This window comes from Mchenga conophoros, linkage group LG23, assembly GCF_057382185.1.
Source record: "Mchenga conophoros isolate Kocher_MC1m ecotype Shallow Benthic linkage group LG23, M_conophoros_male_GT1.1, whole genome shotgun sequence".
Classification (NCBI taxonomy): domain Eukaryota; kingdom Metazoa; phylum Chordata; class Actinopteri; order Cichliformes; family Cichlidae; genus Mchenga; species Mchenga conophoros.
Genome location: NC_140547.1, coordinates 51914229 through 51937378, shown reverse-complemented (window position 1 = coordinate 51937378; position 23150 = coordinate 51914229). Strand labels below are relative to the sequence as shown.

General features: G+C 37.9%; 2 protein-coding genes and 1 long non-coding RNA gene across 3 annotated transcripts; 1 reads left to right on the top strand and 2 right to left on the bottom strand.

The window, feature by feature from the left end:
- Nucleotides 1–3122: 3122 nt before the first annotated feature.
- Nucleotides 3123–4211, top strand: LOC146548330 (uncharacterized). The gene is made up of 3 exons (XR_014890772.1): nt 3123–3226; nt 3365–3428; nt 3684–4211. It is a non-coding gene; the product is annotated as an uncharacterized LOC146548330 (long non-coding RNA).
- On the bottom strand, nt 4074–12972 carry cyp4f3 (cytochrome P450, family 4, subfamily F, polypeptide 3). The gene is made up of 13 exons (XM_085265295.1): nt 12739–12972; nt 12404–12548; nt 12258–12311; nt 11991–12118; nt 10832–10953; nt 10603–10752; nt 10175–10304; nt 7499–7565; nt 7216–7345; nt 6989–7122; nt 6659–6723; nt 6498–6580; nt 4074–6421 (listed from the first exon to the last, which is right to left on the bottom strand). Exons 1-13 carry the CDS (start codon nt 12943–12945, stop codon nt 6229–6231), a joined length of 1608 nt encoding a protein of 535 aa, XP_085121421.1. The 5' UTR covers nt 12946–12972; the 3' UTR covers nt 4074–6228.
- A 3134-nt stretch (nt 12973–16106) lies between these two features.
- Nucleotides 16107–21731, bottom strand: LOC146548328 (uncharacterized). Its single transcript, XM_085264604.1, has 6 exons — nt 21484–21731; nt 18846–19338; nt 18338–18587; nt 17748–17997; nt 17091–17658; nt 16107–16900 (listed from the first exon to the last, which is right to left on the bottom strand). The coding sequence occupies exons 2-6, from the start codon at nt 19310–19312 to the stop codon at nt 16492–16494; spliced, it is 1944 nt and encodes a 647-aa protein (XP_085120730.1). The 5' UTR covers nt 19313–19338; nt 21484–21731; the 3' UTR covers nt 16107–16491.
- Between the last annotated feature and the right edge of the window lie 1419 nt (nt 21732–23150).

Sequence of the window (23150 nt, the reverse complement as noted above, 5' to 3'; positions counted from 1 at the left end):
TAAGGCATCATTGAAACCTGATACTTCAGGCCTCAAGGTGTACAGGTAGGCCATTTTCACATTTTATCCTTTTGTTTTTTCTGAGTGTTAGCATTTGGTATAAACAAGGTTTGCTGCTTATCATTATGCAGTCAATGACATCAAATTTGTGGGTGACAAACCCCTTTTTGTTAGTGCTACACAAAGCAACTACTAAGGTCACCTTATCTTTCATGAAAGTATTTATTGACTTACACTGATTTATGTCATTGACATTTATCATCATGTTATTACAGTCATGAGAGCCCTTTCTTGGAAGGATGTGTTTCCTTTTGAAATCTTTATAAGTTTGTGAGAGCACAGCAGCAGAGAGCAGCAGCAGCAGCAAACAGGCACATTGAACCTTCATGAGTCCCTGGTGAAGAAAAACCAAACATTTACATTAGTCTGTCCTCTTTAAAGTTTTGATTTTAGTGGGCAGTTGTCTGTAGAACAAAAAAAATATAATATTGTTTAAACAGTCATAATAAAAAAAACATTTTCTGAGTAAATGACATCCAACACAATACTCTGGGAAATTAACTTTCTGAATTTTTGTTTACATTTTTGTGGAATTACAAGAAAAATAGGACCTTTTTAGTACACTATAACAGTAAGTACAGAAAAAGAAGAAAACAAAACAAACTTTTTATAATATACTAAATTTTTGTAATGCAAACTTGCTGAATTACTTAGTTTTGTGACTTGACTGAGAACGGGTTGGTTGGTTAATCTGTGGTGGACATAAGCTGGTCGTCTGAAGCACCAGATGGTAAAGATGTCTTTTTAGATTCAATCTGATGAATATGGTTGAATCATAGTAAATACATTACACAGTGACCTGCTGATAGACTCTTTAACTTTAACAAAAGCAAAGTAACCACTAAAGTCAGCTGTGTATGTGAGATATATGACTTGAACAACATCCAACAACAACGAGTCACTTATTTTCACAAACAGCTCTGTGTGTAAGTTATGGAGGTCATTTATCAGATATACAAATTCACTGAGACACTATTACTTTTGTTTTCTTTAACTCTGAAGCATTCCAAGGATATTACTTAATTAATGTAATACTTTTTTTGTATACAACTTCTAGTCTTCTTCTTCCCCTTTCAGCTGTTCGCTTTAGTTATCATCCTATCCTTACCATCCTCATCTGTCACACCAGCCCTCTCCAGCTTTGTCTCCAAAACCTGTCCCTCTGATGTAATCTTTTTTAATCCTGTCGATTCTGGTCAATCTTAGTACTAACAAAATGCAACTGCCATTATTATTATAGTTTTATCATTAATGATGGACTAAAAACATTGTATTCATGCAGTTTTATGATGTACATTTTTCAGATATCAGTGTTTATAACCAAAAGGCCTACGGAAATGTTATTACCCACTAGCAAAAGGTTACACAAAGGCAAAATGGTAAAATATAACAAGTTCAAAGACTGACCTGCTTAAAGATGAAAATCACCAAAAAAGGAACAAAAAGTCAAACAAAACAGCCAAGGGAGAAAGAACCCTGATTCCTCTGTGCAGCTCCTGCCCTACTCATGTGGTATGCAGAGCAACAGTTTAGCACCCACACTTCCTGTCCATTTCATAGTGTGTATTTTAAGCCCATATACGGCATATAAACAACTAACCAACAGAGTTACAGAGACATGACCACAACAAGGAAATGCACTTACGCCCTTCTCTGCTAACACACACATATATATTTGGTTTAATACATTAACATTATTATTATTATTATTTGTGACTTAAACTAAAACAAATATTTTTTTATCATGATGCAAACCATAAAGGGCCAAAGTGCTCAAATAAAAAGTCCTTTTATGTTGTCAATCATCACACCATGTACATCTTTATGAGTTTACATGAGAAATATGTCTTATCTGATCATAACAAAACAAAAGCTGTTTTCTAGACTCCAGTGGTGTTGCAGACAGGGGGTGTACAGTGTGTTCACAAGAGTCACACGTCCTGCAGACGTGACATTGACTCAGTGAATTTTGACCATGTGACATGCAGAGGTGCTTATCTCTCTACAGAGTCACAAAACAGTTTCGCCACTTTAGCTTTTCTTTCTTTATTTTTAAACTTCTGTACCGCATTAACCATTTCCCGCAGTAAGCTATTGTAATAGGTAATGGCAAAATAAGTCATGTGTACATTACAGCTGAGTGAATATGAACTTTGAAATGTTTCATCTGAATTTACCATGGCCAAATCAGTCTTTAATGGGGCCACAGTGTGTATAAAGTGTAATTAATAATACAAGAAACTAAAATCATGAAACTTCTAACACAAGACTTTAATACTGGGACATTTGGCATCTTGATAAGTTGAACTTTAACTGTCACTACATATTGTTACTCCCAAATAAATAAGAATAATCAAAAATATTTAACTGGAACATGTTTTGATCAAAAATCTAAAGGTTTAGTGTCCTCAGACAATCTAAAAGTGTATTACTTCTATTTTGTTTTTAGCTTTTCGAGCATATACTATATGATATGCAGTGTACCTTGACCTACATTAGATAGATGTCTGTCATATACAGGAGAGACAACAGAGATGTGCAAATAGTTTATTAGCAGACTGGCAGAATATTATTTGATGTATATATTGTGTGGCAGAATAATTATAAATTGTAGATATATTCAGAAGTATAGAGATACGTGTCATGTTAGAGTCATGCCTGTGGCCACAAGTGCAACTGGTCTTCTGGTTTAAAATGCGGAAATATGAGCAAACTGTCAAAACATTTCACAAGTCTGTCAGTCACAGAATAAATGCCACATCATAGTTCATCTGTTGTTGCACCAGATATGTTAGCAGAGTGTGCACAAACTGTATAAATCATCAGTTATATAAATATAGTGCTGTGAAAAAGTGCTGTCACAGTTTGGCCGACAAACATGCAGGAATACCTTGTTTAATGTAAAACCAGCTTTGAATAGCAAACTGTGTCTACAAGCTGTTGTGGTCATTTGTTGTGACAGTTGCATTGTTTCCTAATCACAAATAGAGAAGTGCTAAAGCGTCTCAGGAAGGTTGCAAAAGTGATGCAAATAATTATCTGAGATGTTTGTGCTTTTATGTATAAAAGCGGAAGTGCACAGAGTCTACGCTCTGACAAAGGCAAACTATGACTTGTAAATGTAAAATATAATATCTGTTGGTCTTCAGTCTTCACTTCATGTTTGGTAAGAACATTCATTTATCATATATTATAGGAAAGAAACTCATTGATAGACAAAACTCTTAACTGAAGTTCACACACAGGTGTAAAGACGTATGTTGAATACCAAAGTCTGAATTATTGATTCTGCTCCACTTTGCAGATTACCAACTCATTCCTGAGCCACTGCGAGTTAACCAAACAACTACAAGCAAAAACAAAAAAAGGTAGAGTGCTGGGTAACCGATATTTTTGTATGTGAAACTGCATTTAGCAAAAGCAGTGTCTCTGTGGCTCTGTTATTACAGAGCATCAAATAAACACTGTTTTACTGTAAATCTACACATTTTCAGATAAAACCAAAGTAAAATGTGATCAGTGTCATCCAGTTGATGTGCACTATATCAAATTTATGACAGATCTACTACACCAGTAACAAGAATGAGGAAATATTAATGTAAATGCTCTGTTTTCTTTATCAGGGGATCATGAGGTTTCAATGTGCCTGTTTGCTCCTGGTGCTGTTTTCTCCTGCTGTGCTCTGTAAAACTGATGACAAGCTCAAAACTAAACATATCGTTGTGAGAAAGGGCTCCTGTGATCAAATGATGAAAAACATCAATGGCAGAAATGAATGCAAGGAGAAAAACACTTTCATCAAAGAAGAGTATTTGGAATCAGTTCTGACTGTGTGTGTAAAAACAAACACAGGATTCATCCCCAGAGAGTATGACGTTATTAAATGTAAACAATCGAGCAAGAACCCTTGTTCATACAAGTACACTGAAACCAAACTTCAGGTGATAACGTGTAACAATGGAAAACCTGTACACCTTGATGCGTGGAAGAATTAAAGTTGAAAGTGATGCTATTTGTGCCTCTTTACTTGGAAGTAACATTTATCTAAATGTTAATTATGTGGCTATGTTCAGTTAATTCTGGAAATTAAAGGATTTATTTTGGAAGTGTAAGAATTTGGGAAACATTGAATATAGCAGAATAAACTTTCTTCCTCCAGCAATCTTTGTTTGTCTTTTGATTTATTGGATTTACAGCTATGAATACATTTTGAAGCAGAATACATGCTTGCATTTTTCACATTGTCAATTTATCTGGACACAAACCAAAAACAAAACTGGAACTGGGAGGACTGGGAGTATTGTGTTCTGGGCATTTTTGTAACCTGTGCTAGAGCAAAACTGTTTTTGTTTTTTTTACAGCACATCAACAAAACGCAAACAAAATTCTTATAGAGTTCTTGTATACGCTGTAAAAAAAAATCTGTAATTTTACATTTTTCTTCTGTTACATCTTTGCAGAATTTTGCAGATATAATTATCTTTGAAAACTATAATTACTGTCCAGTAGTTGCCAGATTCAGAAATGTATATTGTATACAGATTATATATAGATACAAATGTAATGAGTATGAACAATTGCATGTAAATTACAGGTTTGCATTATTAAAATGCAATCCATCATAATATTATTTTACAGATGGCTATTGAAATTTCATATAATTAAAGTACTATCAGTTATGTAACACTAAAAATATCAATATTTTTGTACTTTTTTTTATTGAAAAATATCAGAAGTGAAAGGGTTATATTGAGAAAATTGTGCCACCAATCAGTCAAAACATTTTGTATCTTAGTTCTTAACAGAAGCAGTGTTAGTGCTGGTACTCTGCCGCGCAACCTCGACAAGATCTGAAATGATGTGATTGGAAATTGAAAAGTTTCATCCAATAGGCAGCAATAAGGAAAAAATTTGGAGGAAGGAAACAGGCCATTTATAGTTTGTACCTGGTGAAGGATGACAAACAGGATTAAAAAAAAGGATTAAATGTTGAGACACAGGAAGTGTGTTTAAAAGCTGTCATTGGAAAACTGAATTTCATAACTCTATAATGTTTAAGTAGGTAAATGTTTATATAAAAATCAAAATGCTATGCCGTATTACTGCACTGTTATGATAGTATCAAACAAACCAAAGCTAATATTAAATGTAACTTTCAGTGTTTATATGGAATCCAGTCTGATTTGATAAGATTTGTAGTTAGCAATGTAATTACATGTGCATGTGATTACAATACCAATAACATTTAATAACATTAACATTTTTTAATTTTTTAAATAAAACGGCATTTTAAACTTTGTAGGTTGGAATAACTTATTTTTAAAATATTTTTTTATTAAATACCACGATTTCTTACATAAAGTTATAAATAATAAATTATATCAATAACAGTTGATAGAATCAACAATGAACAGTAGATTGTTATAATTACAAACCCAGATGCTAGTTTTACAGTATTTAAGAGCATTTTGACTTTTAAGGGTGGTATGTAATTTTTATGATTAAATAAGACTGCCATGTAGGAGAATTGACATACAATTACATTATAATAACAGTACTTTTCTGCAACTCTAAGGTTGATCAGTTGTGCTGTAGGAACATTTCATCATATTAATAGTTAAAATGTAATCATTTTTACACATGTAAAAATATTGCAGGTAAAAGTTAAAGCTATAAAGCCGTATATTTATATCTAAAAAAAGGTTTTTTTGAAATTCACTTATTTTTTTTCTTAACAGTACTTAAATATAGAGCTGCAGTATATCGAAGTTATGACAGATCAACTGTGCCACCAAAATGTAAGAAAGGAAACAAAATTGTGAATGCTATGTTTCTTTTTATGTTAAAGAAGATAATTTTTTTATTTGCCCAGTTAAATGTCGATTTCTGACAAGAAGATTTTAGCCCTTATATTAATGTATGAAACCTCAAAACCAAACTGCTAATTACGGTCTGAGAGGTACATTAAAGAGTTGCATGGTTATTATTGCATTTGCCTATATTAGATAAATACACCAAAAAGTTACTGCAGATAGATAACGTTTGTCAGTGGGCATCGACGTAGATACTGCATTAAGTTTCACTTCCTGGCTGATCTTTTCTTTACTCTTTTCTCAAAAACACAAGTTACTATATCATCTTATTGGCTCATTCATCTGACTGCTCCTGCTATGTGGGCGTGTTCAGAGGCTCCAGCTGCAGCCACAGGCCTCCCTCCGCACGCAGGACGAGTTGGGGGAGACGGCGAACTCTGCTGCTCCCGAGTTCAGGATTCACTCCTGGGGTCAGTCGAAACCTGAGCAGGGTCAACGCCACAACAACACGGAGCTCCACCATGGCGAATTTCTGACCAATGCAGTTCCTGTTAAAATATACTTGTTATTTTGCTACCAAAACATTTCCTAGTTGTACTGTTGGGAATAATTCTGAAACTGAACCTGGGGCCTGAGGAGAAGGGGATGAAGGCATGAGAGGTTTGGCTCTTTTTGTTGCTTGGGTCAAATCGCTGGGGATCATATTCCTGGTTAGAGAGCAAATGACAAAGATTAAATATGACAGATTTGTACCAAAAATTAAGATGATCTTACTAAGTGCTTACATGTGGGTTTGTCCAAACAGTGGGGTTATGGTGTGTTCCATAAATGCTTACCAAGCAGATTGTACCTGGTTTACAAGAAACAATTAGTTGAGTTAGTTAAAGCTTAAACTTTCCTTTTACAACTTCAACATTTATTCGTTATCAGCTTCTCTCATTAAGTGTGTAACTTGACATTAAAAACTGGAACTAATATATAGTAATCTCTCCTTAAATAGTATCCCTTAAAGTACTGTCTCACAAATGAAAGCTAAAGCATGATTTATGACAAGACACAGCTCTTGAATCTCCTAAGTCTATTTGAAAATCTTGAAAGAGAGTTTCCCCCCTCACCTGCTGGGACTGTGCGATTTCCTGGCAGCACCATGTCCTGAGAGTAACTCCGTGTTACAGCCTGCACAGGAGAGTGGAGTCTGAGGCTCTCTTTGATGCACATGGTGGTGAAGGGAAGGTTGGACAGATCCTCCCTTAAGATCAAGTCATGTCAGGGCACTGAGATAAAATTCACATGTAAACATCTGAAACTACCAATAATGTTGCTGGCATTTGTATTTTCTGACCACTGGATTTCTTGTCCATCTCGTCCCTCTATCAGGTCCATCACTTCCTGTCTGCATTTTTCCTGATAGTGTTCATGGCGTGCTAAATTATAAAGCGTCCAGCAGATGGCACTGGCTGTTGTGTCATGACCTGCCCGAGAAGAAGGAAGATTTGCAAAGTGTGAGGATAATGACAGCAAACTATGAGCTGCAGCTTTAAAGAGACATCCTAGAGTATACAGCAGCAGTTACCACTATGGTGTAATTTTTATGTGTGACCACAGATGTTACTGTAACATGTCACCTGCAAACATGAAAGTGTTGGCCTCAGCCTGCATTTCCTCGTCCGTTAGTCCTTGCCCATCTTCATCCTTCAACACACAGACATCTTGCAACTAATGCAGTGCCAAAAATGTAATGCATGTTCATTTCATTTCATTCATTTCATTTATTTGTTCATTTTCAGGCACAACAAATACCTATATTGAACATAAAATGCACAAAACAAAAAACAAAAATTGCCTGAAAAAGGAGTGGGACGAAGAAAACTTATTAAATCCCACCCCTATACTCACTCATCAACAAAAAAAACAAACCATACCAGCAATGGTAAGAGAACAGACATTACAGAGCACACTAAAAACCATCATTGAGTATACTGTGACCAGACCAACTGTTTGTAGAGAAATTTAAATCTATGAATATTTTTGCATTGTTTCAATTGTAAACTCAGACTGTTCCAGATTTTCACACCACATACAGACACACAAAAACCTTTACGGGTTGTTCGAGTTCTGGGTAATTTGAATTCTCCAAAGCCTCTCACATTATAAACCTTTTCTCGAATTTCAAATCTAGTTTGTAAATTTGCCAGTAAAAGTTTAGTAAAAGCTTTATACAAAATTATGGATGTATTGTAATTAACCAGATCCTGGAATTTAAGTAACTTTACCTGAAGAAAGAATTTGTGAGTATGATCTAGCTAACCAGCCTTGTGAATAATACGCAGTGCTCGTTTCTGTACTGTGACTCATGGATTAGTTGTATTTTTATATGTGTTTCCCCACACTTCCACACAATATGTAAGATATGGAAGAACCAGGGTACAGTACAGAGTACGAAGTGCATCTTTATCAAGGAATTGTTTCACTTTGTTCAAAACTGCGAGGCTTCTGGAAATTTTGGTTTTTATGTGTCTGACGTGGGGTTTCCATGAAATTTTGTTATCAATTATAACTCCCAAAAATTTGTTTTCACTCACATTATCAATTGGTACACCTTCAATGATAATTGGTAATTCTACATTATATTTTAAATTACCAAAAAACATTGCTTTAGTTTTATTTATATTTAATGATAATTTATTTATGTCCATCCATTTTTTTATTAATTTTAGCTCCCTGTTTACAGTCATTACAAGATCAGTATAATCATCGCTACTGAAAAATATGTTGGTGTCATCTGCGAACAGTATGAGTTTAAGTACTTGAGAAACATCAAAAATATCATTTATGTATACATTGAAAAGTTTTGGTCCCAACACTGACCCTTGGGGAACACCACATGTAATACCAAGTTTCTCTGAATGGTAATGCCCTATGCTAACATATTGTTCCCGACCCGTTAGGTAACTTTTTAACCAGTTACCAGCTTTCCCTCGAATACCATATCTTTCCAATTTATCCAATAAAATTGAGTGATTGATTGTGTCGAAGGCCTTTTTGAGATCAATGTTAAAATGCCCTGTTTCACTTCTAACTATTTACCTACACTGTGGCCAATTTCAAAGTGTCCCCAACACCATCTTCCTACACACTTTCACTTAGTTTACGCATATGTGTGGAAGGTCCATACCATCACCTGTTCCAGGCCACTAATGACTGGTGGAGGTTCTCTGTCTGCACAGAATTCCACATATAGATCAGTTCTACATGATTATTTCAGAGCTGTCTCAGTAATAGTTCAAATATAATGGCTCTGGAAGCGAATAACTGATGCATACTCAATAATCCAGCTAATTAAATCCCAAAAGGTTGATTTTGTTCATCTGGATGTAGCCTAAAACACTACATCCATGAACAGAAGCTTAACCAAGAACATATCATATGGAAAGGGTATTATTATATAACTGCCTGAAAACACACCACAAACTGCAGGATAATTAATATGCGGAGGCGAAGAAAAACAAGTCACTGGTCACTAAAAGGACTTATCCAGGACCCACTCAGATGCCCATAAGAGTGAGCCTGTATAGCACATCTATATATCCAACCAGCTCGAAGAATATGCAGTGAAATCAATACAGTTGAATTCCATTTGGCCAAAGATATGTGTCATCTAAATATTGTCTTACTCCCAAAGCAGCAGAAACTGTGCTGCATGCTAAAACACACGGGGAAAATGTAGAGATCCAACAACTAATATTTTGCTGTGAGATTTGCTATGATACATTCTTCATGCAGGTAGAATGAAGTGAAAGATTGAATTTTTCTGCAAAGAGGTTTTAATAAACAGTTAATGTAGTACAATGTGAACAAAGTGCCTTGTTGATTTAATCATTTTTAAACATGAGTGTATACATATATATACACAGAGTAACTTTTAATGTTTAAATGTATGAAAAGTTTTAACTTTAATGTGCAGCTGTATGAAATATACAGCAGCAGCAAAAGTGCACGAAGTAGTAAACTAAATATGACTCCAGGTAATTTATTTTTCACCTCTGTGAGATTTTGACATCTAGTATTATGTGAAGTCAGCTAATGCAGAGAAAGTCTGGCTATGTTGAAATTTCCTCATTATGAATCATCTACATGTTACAAACCCTTATTTAAGAGACACTTAAGCCGGTGCAGTATTTCAATTAAAAATGGCTCTATACACTCCTTTTTTCCACTACTACCTCCTCCTGGTATCTACTCGGCTCAGCCCGGCTCATTTTCTTTCAGTCGCTTTCTATTAAAGTTGAGTACCATCCTACCTTTGTCAACAACAGGATGTCTACAAAATCTTTCCTCTTCTGGGCTGTTGGAGCAATTTCAGATTGTGCTTCTGTCTCCCTCTGTTGGTTAAGGAGGGTGCGGCGCTTCTCAACCACATCCCTAGTGAACCTGTAAACCAGAATGCAGCAGTTTACATCACTAGCCTGCCTTTACCATACTCAACAGTTCATTAGACATAATTACAAGTTACTATTCAAGAATATTACAGCATCAAAAGTATCTAGAACATTAGATTTAAATAGATTTTTTTTCAACAGTATTGCACAAGGAAAAGAAGATAAGCAACATAAAGGACAGTAACACTTTAGTTTTCACCATTTGGGAGTAACAATGTGTCATCACAATTGCAGCCTTCTATGTGACTTGTGTAACTCAGCTGCAGAATGTCAGAAGGTCAGATTATTACCTGTGTACTGTGTTTAAGGCTTGTTTGAATCGTTCCCCCTGCCGAGTCTTCCAGTAAATCCAGTCCCAGTGGTGTAAAATATTTTTTTCTCTACGCTCTATTATCAGGTCACTGAGCTCCACTATGGCTGACACGTACTCACTGGAAGACCTGGAGGGACAATCTTCTTAGAAACTGACAACTACAACAAAAATGGGAGATATCAGTTGAAGTAAGTGGCTGATCTCACTGCTGACAGTTGCTGTCGTAGCTGAAGGCACATTTCAGTAAACTGTCCAGAGTCATCAGAGTGACGTGGTCAAACATCTCCAGATTAGTTTTGCCTTCTGCTACAAGTCGGCACCACTTGTCCTGAAAACGGAAACAAGGAGGGATTAACAGGATAAAGGTGTGAGCATAAGCATGGAAACAAATCATATGTGGTGTGTGATTCATATGGTATATAATTTACAGCACCTGCTCTGTGCATGATAAGCATACGTTTTTGACAATACTGGAAAATATCATAATATAATATTAAAATATATAAATAAAACAATACACAAATATAAAATCTATAACCAGCTGGATCTAACAAGTAACCATAGCAACTCCATACAAAGTGAGCTTCGCACGGCTTGATATAATGAGAAATGTGGCAACGGGAACCTCTGGGGTACGCAGTTTTGTCACTGCTGTTGTGTGCTTGTGTGCGCAGCGCCTCTATACATGCTCTTTGTGATGTGTAGTAATGGGTACCTACCAGTGAGGACGAAACATACAGTGTCAAACATTCTTGTGCAACACAAATCTGTCATGAGCAAGATGAAAGCAACAAAAGTCTGACTGCCATCACCCAGAGAAGCTCAAATATAAGAGCTGTGCACGTGTAATTTGTAAAAGAAAACAAAAGTTGTATTCACAATTTCCCAAACAGGAACTTTTGATAACTTGAATCAAAACCGTCCTTCAGAAGCTATTCAAGAAAACATTACACAAACGTTGTAAAGGAGTTCTGAAATCTGAAATGAGATCTTGTCCTGACCCTGAATAAATACAGTCACACTGTAAAGTCTAAAAAAAAAATAATTTTTTTTTTTTAAAAAGGGCATGTTCTAATCTCTGTAGCAAAATATTATGGTGAGCAGTATCAAATGCTGCATTGAGGTCTAGCAGGATAAGCACAGAGAGGAGGCCACTGTCAGAGGCCATAAGAAGATTATGGGTAACCTTCAATTAACTTAATTTGTAACCTGAAGTTAACTGGAAACCTAATTTTCCTCATTACTGTATCAGTTTAACCATATGCAGTTTTTAAAGGTTTCAAGTGTTTGCTTGTCTAAATATGTCAGTAAAAACTAAAATTAGCATGTTTTGTGTATCTGTATGTGTGCCTGTGTGTCTCTTACATGCATGGTTTTAGCTGAGGAGTTAAAAACGGCAATGTAGCTCTTCAAAATATCAAAATGAAAAGCTGGAGTGAGCAGCCGCCTCTTGCGAGACCACACCTCTCCGTTACTGATCAACACACTGTTTCCTGAGAGAAAAAAGAGAGTTTGCAGGAATAATTCTTTCCTGTATTTCCTATGTTCTATTAAGACTGGGTAATTTAAAAAAATTTGACAGTGATCCTATCTTGCAACCATGGATGAGAAAAGCTGAAATGTCTGACTTACCCAGCCATGGCTGTAGATTGTGATAAATGAGTTCATCTTTCACTGTGATGCTGGCTGAAAAAAGTAAATAACAGATGATGTGAGAGAAGAACAAAAGCTTTGGAAATGTGGTTTAATACTGACTGACTGTTGGTGTTTTACCCTACCAGGTGCCATAAGCAGAGGTTTGACGTAGTCAGGGTGGAAGAGTCTGACCAGATGATAGAAAGGACCGAGGAACCAGCAGCAGGAGTGTTTGTATGTCTGCACCAGGTCATCCACCCGCTGAAGACCTTCTTCTGTGCTCTGCATCTAAAATGTTTCATCCCGAAACAAAATTTAAAGTTTTGCGGTGTTTAAAACAGTCGAAGAGGAAATAATGGTGATATTTTGCAACAGAAAGTAAACCCTGTTTAATTCGGAACTCTACAGTTATGTTACGATTTAGAGATAAATATGTCAAGTAGATCATAAAAATCTAGATGATTGCTGCGTGTCGTACCTTCCCAAGATGGCCCAACAGCCATGAACGTGTCTGTGGTTTGCTGAAACAGGACAACTTGTGAGTGTACCAGGCGTGACGCAGCAGCAGCCTCGCAGTCCAAAGTGCAACCACAGTAAACAGTCCAGTACTGAAAATGTACAGGACTGAAGAGAGACCTGTCCAGCTGAGGACCAGAGCAAGGACAGTGTGCAGGAGAGTCATCATTAGGAGAGAGAAATTAGCATCCAGAAGTCCAAGTTTCTCACCACTGATCCTGCTCTGTCGTGTTTCTTATAGGGAGAAGTTGCTGATGTTGAAACATGTAGAGAGGAAACTGCTCCACCCCACCAATTCTGATTGTAAATACTGAAAGGTTAAAGTATTACACTGAACTGCATTGCTCTAACTGCATCAAGTTGTTGAAACCACTGAAAGGCATTGCATTGTTGTACTGTGCAACAGTGCTGGAAGCAGTTTGTACATAGAGAAGCAAAATCTTCCAAAATATGCAGTTGTAGAAATATAAACATTATCCCATCCTGGAAAAAAGCTTGATAAAAAAAGTGAAATGGCAAAACACACACAAAAGCAAACAAACAAACAAAAATCCCTAGAAAGCTAATAACCAAATTAAATGTCTGCCCCCAGAAATGTAAAGTAAAATTGTATGTGTATGTAAGAACAAAGCTAAATTTTGACATAGTGTCTTAGAAAGTGTTTCCGAGAGAAAGCATAAATGAAGAAAGTGGCATGCATTTCTCGTTCTCCTTCACAGATCAAATCACATGGGGCAACATGTTTACCACAGAATTCACACAACGGGTACAAGAGGAAACATTTTTAGTTTTTTTAAAGTTGTGGCTTTAATAGAATAAAAAATCCAGTTTGGGATGAGCCTATTGTAGTCGAGCTCTTGTTAGTCTCTGTCATTTCATAAAAACTCTACATGTCATGTTTCCTCTCAAAGGAAATCTCAATGACAACTGCACCATGGGCACAACAATTCCTAAACTTTTAAATGAGCACTAACTAATCACAGCATACATTAAAAATGAAAATTGTAATCATGTATCAGATTTTGTGTACATGATGATAATCTTTGCAAAAAAACAAAATTTTTCATTTAACAATAATGTTAATATCTGTTGCTATCACCAACTGTCTTTGTCAAATTCACTCAGATTGTTTATTGCACTTCTTTTTTGTTTTGGTAAGTGAATCACGTTGAACATGGGGGAGCTCCAGAGTCTAATAGCATAAATGTGCAAAATATATTTTATTGATGTGTCTTAAAAACATATCAACAAGCATTTTTAAATACCAATCATTTATCCAGGTCTGGGTCATAGGGTAGTAACCATACATGCCCAGACCTCACTTTCCCCAGCTGCCTCTTCCAGCACTTCTACCATTTGGTTTCCAGGCCAGTCATCACACATAATCTTCCCATCCTGCCCTGGTCTCCTATCTGTGGGACAAGCCCAAAACGCCTCATCTAAGACTCCAATGCAGGATGCATTAGGCGTCCTGATCAGATGCCTAATGCACCTTAGATGATTCCTTTTGATGGAGACCCTGTATGTGTCAGGACTCACCTTATTGTGATGAGATGTTAGATTTCAGGAGCAATGTTGTCAGGGCAAATGGTCCTGGGTGAGGGGTCAGACTAAGTGCAACTCAAAATCTGAAATCAGTCCATAAACTGGTTTCTGAATATATAAACCTTACTGGAGATACCCAGGGACACCGGTGGAGACCCCATCCTGATGCTAGGTCTGGTGAGGGAGCTTGTTTGGGAGTGCCTGGTGACCAGGCCTTAACTCAATAGTGGTCTGTTCTTCTCTGGGCCAGTATTTGAACATTCAAAAGCATGAGGCTAAACACACACACAAGAAAAGACAACACTTTTCAAAAAGAGGCAGTCTTCCTTTCAGGTTCTAACCAGGCCGGATGGTGCTTAGGCTCCTGACGTTGTGAATATTCAGAGTCGTGTGTTAGTGGCAGGATCAGACACATGCCAGTCATTACCACAAAAACCATCTGAGTGTGTTTATGTCCACAGAAGCAAGAAAACACATCTGAATACAGTGACGCAGTGAGTTAGTACACTACATACAGAGAACATAGTAATGCATTAGTGAGACATGATTTTAGGTAGAATAACGTTAAAACGAAACGCAGCTGCACAGTTACAGAGGCAGCTTTGCATGTAATTGTTGTTACAGCCTCTATAAAGCACTGTTTGTTATTGTGAGGATTCCTAGAACCATTCAGGACACTGAAATGATAGAAAACACTAAGAACATGCGTACTCTTAGGTACTACAGCATGCAATAATAACAAAGTTACAGTCATTGACTTTTGTTTGTATACAGACTTAAAGGGATGAGCAGCAGTAGCGCTCAGCAGTGACACTGCTTTACAGCTTAATAAGAATTTGACACCCACTTGAATAAAGAAGAGCAGTGTATTATATTTCAACAGGAAAAAGCCACAGACAGTATTGCAAGATCACAGCCGAAGTCAATTTCCCAAACTAGAAAACAGCTTGTTCTTCAGTATAATTGCAAACACAGACATCCTGTTTTTCTTCTCTTTGGGTTCATACCCCACGACGTGGTTTTTATGTTTAAGCACAAAAGGCTTCCATGATGTTCCTGGTGGCCACATCTGGATTTATTTGCAGTAACTGCTCTGCCAGTGTGCATTACAAGTCAGGCTCAGGCCTGCACTATATCAGAATCAATACTACAGCTACAGTTGCATCATTTTTTCTCATCCAAAGAAGAGCTTTGAGTGTCCTTCTATTCCTGAAGACTACCGGTACTTAAAAGCTGCCTAAAATACTTCAGGCTGTGCTGAGCATTAAAGTACTACAACTGTTTTTGCGTTACATCCTGTATTTCCATGTATGCTTGCAAATGGTTCATTGCACCCATTTTCCTAGCAGAATATAAAGAAATAAGGGGGTGGCTTTTGGACACTACTGCATGTTGCAATACAACAGTGTTAGGTCATTGTCCTCATTGTATTGATACAGGAATAGGAAATGTTCCTACATTTGAATTTAATTAGAGTATTGTAGAGTACTACACTTTATTTGAATGGAGATAGGCCACACACAGTTGTGCATATGATATACATGTTCACAAATCCATCGACATGGTAGCATATTAAAAATCTATTTTGAAGCTAGAAATAAGCTTAACAGTCACCGGCCACTCAACACTTAATTCCCTACAGTTTTAAATATAGTTTTAATATGTTGTGTTAAAGTCTTGCTAGAGAACAGTTAGTGACGTGTTAACAGACGGATTAGATATAATGCATCACTTGCATTTTATCAACTGGCATTTACAATTTTTTACCAAACAGGGGAAGAAAAACTTTTAGAAAAACTCAATTTATGTCATTTTATTTAACAATTTTTTTCCTCCACGAAACAACAAGACTCCAAGCAGAAGAAACCCCCCAAAACAACACCCACTGACAAAAAGAGGCACACTGTGCGCTTTTACAGACAAACTGTAAAACAACAACTTTATTTTTCTCAAAAGTATACTCATTACTAAACTGTGTAAAGACGTTAGTCCCAGCTTCTCTTTTCATGTGCAACGACTGCAAGTGATCAAGTGCAACAAGTGTCAGCAACAATCTCACTGAAATATTTCTTTTAATTTTCAAGTTTTTCATTTGTAAAGTGACCTATAAATAATCAGCTTTTCTTTACACTACTGAGATTCAAACAAAACATTAAATCATTACAAACACTCAGGATGCGTCCTCAGCTTGAAGGCAAGCAGGCAGAAGCAATGACAGCCAGCATCTTCTAATACTAGACTGGCCTGGTACAGCTTGGAATTGACTAGACTGATCTGTATCCAAGTTGAAACTAGCCTGGATCGGCCCACTACAGCCTGATCCAAATGTGACAAATGGAATTTTCAGGTCGGACCCATCAATGCCCCCTAAAGGAGAAGTGACTCCAGTCTGTGCTGAGCTTTTACTGCCTTCCTGCTTTGTATCAACTTGTGGTTCGGTGGAGCAACTGATGCTCATCTGCGATTGGTCAGCATCCATTTTTGACTGTTGGGCTGGTGTCATCAGCCAGTGTGGCCGACTGTGCTCATTGGTCAGATGATGAGGCGGGTCCAGGGGAGAGCTGCTGTCAGAGGAGGAGCTAAAACGACAAAAGTTTTACTCTAGAAATTACACAACTGGCAGCCAAGGTGAACCAAAACAACAAAACAAAAAACATGTTGATCAATTCTGACATTTTTATTTGCGGTACCCTCTGTCAAAAGTATTTCAGCCATTGTTTCAAGATCATATATTCTACTAGTACCAATATAGGTAAGAAAAAGACTTGCCTGATGAATGATGTCTGCAGAGAAGCAGAGGATGACGAGTAAGCTGGCTGGCTATTTTTATGTGGGCTTGCCATGGTAACATAGTCATCATGAGATAACACAGATGAGCTGCGGATAACATGAGGGGACATGACCATGTATCCCAGTCCCTCCCTGTCGTCAACGGACTCCTGCATCTCACAGGCTGCGGCATCACATTGGTCCATCTTCATTTCCATGTCACTCCAAGTTTCAGAAATGGACCTATTCTGAGATCTGCAAGGGCTGAAATTAAAGCTCGAGCTTGGAGACGATTCAGGATTTGTTTCGTCTGGTTCGAGGGGCTTTACACAAGACTGTGCAGGACTAGTCTGTATGTCAGGACTTCTGGGGAACAAGACTAAGGGACGCTGTGGTCTTACATTCACCATTCTGTTTCTGTATTTAGGTCTGCAGCGTTTTGAGGCCAGAAGGCCTTTATTCTGACTCTGACTGGAGACTGGAGAGCAGCTCAACTCTGGAAGAACTCTTAGTGCCCGAACTGCCTCCCGAACTGCCTCGTGAATATGCTGGGCCAGTATTCTGTTTCCTGTAAAGAACATATACACCAGGATGAGTCACACTCTTTACTTTTGTCCAGTCAGGCCTCAGCACAACATTTTTTGTTTGTTTAATTACCTTGGTCATTTGTTTCCATCCAAATCTCTCCAGGACCATTTGGTGCAGACCTGCCGAGCTCCAAGTAGAACAAGCCCTCCAAGTGGCCAAAGCGGCGAACGCTCAACAAAGGTATCGTGACGGATGGCAAATCATTTCCTGCACCCACTCTCACCAAGATCAGAGATGTTGCTGTGAGGCAGAGCCGATTCTCACCAGTGAGGGACTTGGAACTACCCAGACCTCTGGGCTTCACCGTAATGGGCCAAACCTTAGACAATGTGACAGAAACAGGTTGGAGCAAGACAGCTGGGAGGTGTTTTTAATTACTATTTTGAATTGACTGAGGGTGTCAAAGCAGCCATCTGATGAAAATATGAATTCTGCGCAGTCCTTTTTTATGTTTAATCATTAGATTAGGTTTCTTTTTGAAGGAGGTACAGCACTTGTGTGGCATAAATGTGTCCTATTGAGAATAAGGTTGTCATATTTGCCATTTCTGATTGATTCTGAGTATCAGGGAAGCTACTCGCTTTGATCAAGATGTTATTAAATTCAGTATATTTAATCAACTGCTTATGATCTTAACTACAACCGAAAAGTGCTCTAACCTCTTTAAAGAAAGCAGCAGGGGGCAGAGTGCAATAGCCATCATCATCTTCATCAGCCCCTTCGCCATACTCTTCATCGTTTTGCTCTTCCTCCATCAGTTTCTTAAGGGCTACATACCAATCCTCCTGCTCCTTCTGGTCCTCCATCACCAGCACCATGGTCTGATCCTTGGGATACAACGCCACAGTGTGGCCTTTCCGGGAACTGGCAATCCGGCTCACGCCAAGACAGCACCGCAAGTAAATCACTCTGGGGAATTAAATACAGTTAGATTTTAATGCTTCTTCAGATGAAAATGAAAGACATACATCCTATAAACCCTCTACAAACACATCTATTTTTGGACACATGTTTTGAGTATCATACTTTTTAAATTTAGGACTACCTGCTAATAGTTGAAATATTTTTAACTGTATTATTATTTAGAGATTTATAAAGAAACTACTAAAAACATCAATTTGAGGGTGCTGTATCATATGCTTCACATATAAAGTCACTTTTACAGACCCTTGTTTGCTCGACCCAAACAGCGCAGCTTTGCCAGAAGACTTCTCCTTTGCCATGAACTTCTCCTGGCTCTTGTACCACTCGAGTCGGCTCGGCCCAGTGTGACTCCCTGCTCTGAGGACAAAATATCTCTTGTGGTTCCGCTCCAGCTTCCCCAGGTAACCTTGTTTCACCACATCAGTCTTCAGCCCAGACGAGGTCATGAGGGCACTGGCCAGATGGCCCAGAGGGATGGAAGTTTGACCGGCACAGAAAAGTTCCTCATACAAATGAGGCGAAGGACCCTCATTCAACTGACGGCCCCCAGAGTCTTCGTCATGCTCAATTTTACCATCATTCGAGAAAGGCTGCAGAGTTTTCACTGGCAGACATTTTTGGATGGAGCCGCTGTCATGACATGAAAGAGGGGAATAGGAAGCAGGTGGAGATTTTCTTTGGTTGGTGAACCAGTCGTACCCTTCTGCCATTTCATTCAGGACAACCTTTAAACCTGCTGCATGCAGAGAGGGAGAGTAAAAGTGGAGTTAATGAGATGACAGAGGCTCTACCAACAATATTATTAATACTTAATTTAAAAATAACAAAAACAACTCAGTGAGTTGTGGCTCATTTTATTTAATGCTTCTAGAATGGTGAACATTTACTTTATGATTTATGACAATATTGTAGTTTGAATTTAAATCTGATCAACACAAGTCACTGTATCTTTGTCCCTGTTTAGAGTTTAAGTTTGATAATGTATCTCACAGGTGTGAATAAAAATAAATCAGATTTTACAGTTTCTCCAACGACACAAACATCCTCCACACACTGAAGTGTTTTGTTCAGTTTCTAATTGCTGGGGCCCAGCAGAGTACCAGTCTGAATAGTTGTTTGTTGTGAACCAGACAGTTGTTTTGTTTTAAACTGTGTGACTTTTGAGCATTATTGTTGGCAAAAACCTGGGAAATTATGAAAAAAAAAAAAAATGTGTGCAAAAGCAAAGCAGAAGGGGAATCAAAACTAAGAAATTAAGAGTAAACAGAATCACAAAAGTTCCGATGTTTCCTACGTTAACAACGTGCAGGCATTCTGTAATCAGATTATGAGTTTGAACTTGGAGCTGGTGAAGTTATCTTTCCTGTGACCACAGAAATCTGGTGGATAGATGAACTAAAGATACAAAGCTGAGCCAGGTTTTATTTATAAAGCACCAAACAGTTACAATTATATATAAGAATTTTTTTATTTTTTTTAAAAGTGCAAGACACAAAAACATGGATTGACACAATAAAATAAAACAATAAAATTTCACACTTGGTCAAACGCCACACAGAAAAAGTGGGTCTTCCAAGCAGATTTAAAAATGCCTTTGAATGCAGACTAAGCCTACGTGTTTATTCTGGTTTCTTTTAATACTAAACTACTGTAAACTGCTTTTTCTCTCACTCAGCTGGTGTGTCTGCAGCAGCAGTGTTATTTTCGGTCTGTATTGGGCGTAACAGTTTCATATCTTTACTATAGCATAATTTTATCGTCAATTCTGCTGCCAGTAAACTTCATTTTTGTGATTGGGTTAACTTAGCAATCTGATAACCAGCACTGTGTGCCTGTTCCCGCTGATTGTTGATGTTACACTAAAGAGAAGCCAGATAACAGAATGGCACCCTGGGTATGATGAACTCAGTCTTTAGTACAGGGACCAGATCACTACTGAAGACTATCAAAACAAACAACAGACACTAGATGATGAGATTTTCCTTCATAAATCATTTTGAGCATTATCACAACTGCACAAGGTATTACAACCTACTGAATTCAGCTCAAGCTGCTCCAAGAACTGCCTCTTAAACTAAGGTCTCTTTATGATGCAAGCTTTCAGCAGTTCAATATTAGAATGGATTGCTCCCTATGGATTTAAAAGAATGTCTAATATGATAGTGGAGTTCAAAGCACACATACTAGAGTCATTCACAATACCCTGCAAATAATGAAACATGCTATAGCAATGCATAGGGTGCGTGGGGTTCATCAGAGGGTGGGGGTAATAGCAGCAGTGAGGCTCTTAGGTTCATGGCCAAATGTCAGCAGACGGTCAATGCAACAAGGTCCTACACCCAAAGAGCGATTCGTTCCATTCTCTCCATTTTATAGCCTCTATGACTAAGGTCAGTTAGCTAAGATGATAGCAAAGCAGCAGGAATGTCCATTTCGTAACACAAAGCAAAGCAAAAATATATTGATGACTCTACCCTGGAAACAAGCAAATAACAACTGACACAGAAAAGTAATAAAAAGATTTCTGGACACCGTTAACTAATTTGCCTGTTTCTTGTGGCATGCCAAGTTCTCCACAGAAAGTAAGGCTCAGGGGGAGAAAAACCACTCAGTGCTTTATGTAAACGAAAAAACAGAAGAATAACCCGAGGGCAAACTACTTAGACTGCTGAAAACATGACTGTTCAGCTCATTTGTGGAGTAAAACCGTTTGCGTACAAGAAATGTGACAAATTACAGATTTTCGAGGTAAAACAACTTTTTAAATGTACTAAAATAAAACTACACATTTGTGAATAGTACAGTTTAGGGTCTCACTTGGGAGTTAACAGCTTCTTCCCATCAGCTAGCAGAGTTACCACTGTGGCGGAGTGAAACTTACCTGTGGCAGGCAGCTATAAGTATAACACCTGCAGGTACGCGCTTTCCCGGCTGCTTTCATAACACGCCGCTGTTTCCAAAACCATTTCCCGTCGCTCTCCGGGCTCAGTGTGTTTGTCTCTCAGCTGCTCCGAGATTCCAATCAGTGTGGCCTTCAGGGGTCTCTCGTGAAAAACACAACTGTATGAAACCATACAGTCCATGATGGAAAAGAAAAGAAAAAAAACTGGACAGATGCGTTGAAGTACAGAGCAAAGTCAGCTTGGCTGTATTGAGCTTTAAATCTGAGCTTTCAGTAGTATGAAAGTTTTACCTGGCTTAATCACCATGGTAAGCTATGCTGTGAATTAGAGGCGAGCAGATCAAAACAAATACTGCTTATTTCAGTTAAAACAAAGTCTATTGTATCCATACCAACACGTATTGGGTCGATACTAGCATAACAGGGCTGATATTTTGTTTCAGTCCTCTATGTCCAGTATGTAGCCCACTGTAGCTGTACTGTGAAAAATGTCAGAACTTTTTTGCACTGACTGTCACATCTATTTTATTTATAGCCTCGCTTTTAAACAATGGAAGTTAACACAAACTCCTTAAGAGACAGGTATGTTTACATTTCAGGTCTCCAAAAACCCCAGTTTCAAAAAAACCTGAAAACCTGAGGTGTGTTTTGTTGTGTTAACAGTGATTTGGTGCTCATTAAAATGTGTTAAGAATTTGTAACTTGATGATTAATCTCATAAGTCATGACGCACTGCTCACCCAGACATAAGCTGCCTTTGTAAGATCAAAATATCGGTATTGGTACCGGCCATGTAATTACTTAGCATCCGATCAGTACCAGAAGTTGCACTATTGCACATGCCTGCCTTGAACCAAACCTGCACCAGAGCAGATTAAGATCTATCTTAGAGATTAACAGGTATAAAATCGCTGCCTATATAGTGTCACCATCCCCGGAAGATCTTTCAGATCTCTGTGCGTGACACCCTGATTAGAAGTTTTTTTCATTCCCAGATGAGCATCTCGTTGAATGTCTCCATTACGAACATTTTGCTCCAACCCTATACATATCAAATATAACACAGCGAGGTCGTGCTTTTCACATCAGACTAACCTCTTTGTGTGGCAATTTGCTTTGCTTTGTCACCATCAGGGGTTTCCTTTATGACACAAACTATGCACCAGTTAGAAAGATTTACTTTTCTCTTACACATGAGCTACAAAATTTTGTAGTATTCCAAATAAGAAATCTCGTAAGGTAAGAAGGAGTATTAAAGAGGAATTCTGTAGCACAGCAGGTGACTGATGTACAAATCCTTCAGTTATACTTCATGATTATACTTGGGATTGTAGCTGCTGTAATTAAACTTCCCCATCTCTGGGTGGACATGACTCTAGGAATATTCAAATCCTGGTTCCAGTGCCTGCATAGACTCAAGGTATCATCAGAGAGAACTGTGGCATGTGTTGTTCTCCATAATATTGCCTCTCTTAGCAGCACCCTGCCATATGACTGGATGAACCTGGGGAAGAGGATCCTGTTCACCCTGAAAATGTTCATGATGCAAGAGCTGAGAAACCATTTGCTAAAATCGTTTTTCAGATTAGTTTACCCCACCCCCAGAGGATAAATCAGGACTCTTTATTCAACATTTTATTTGTTCT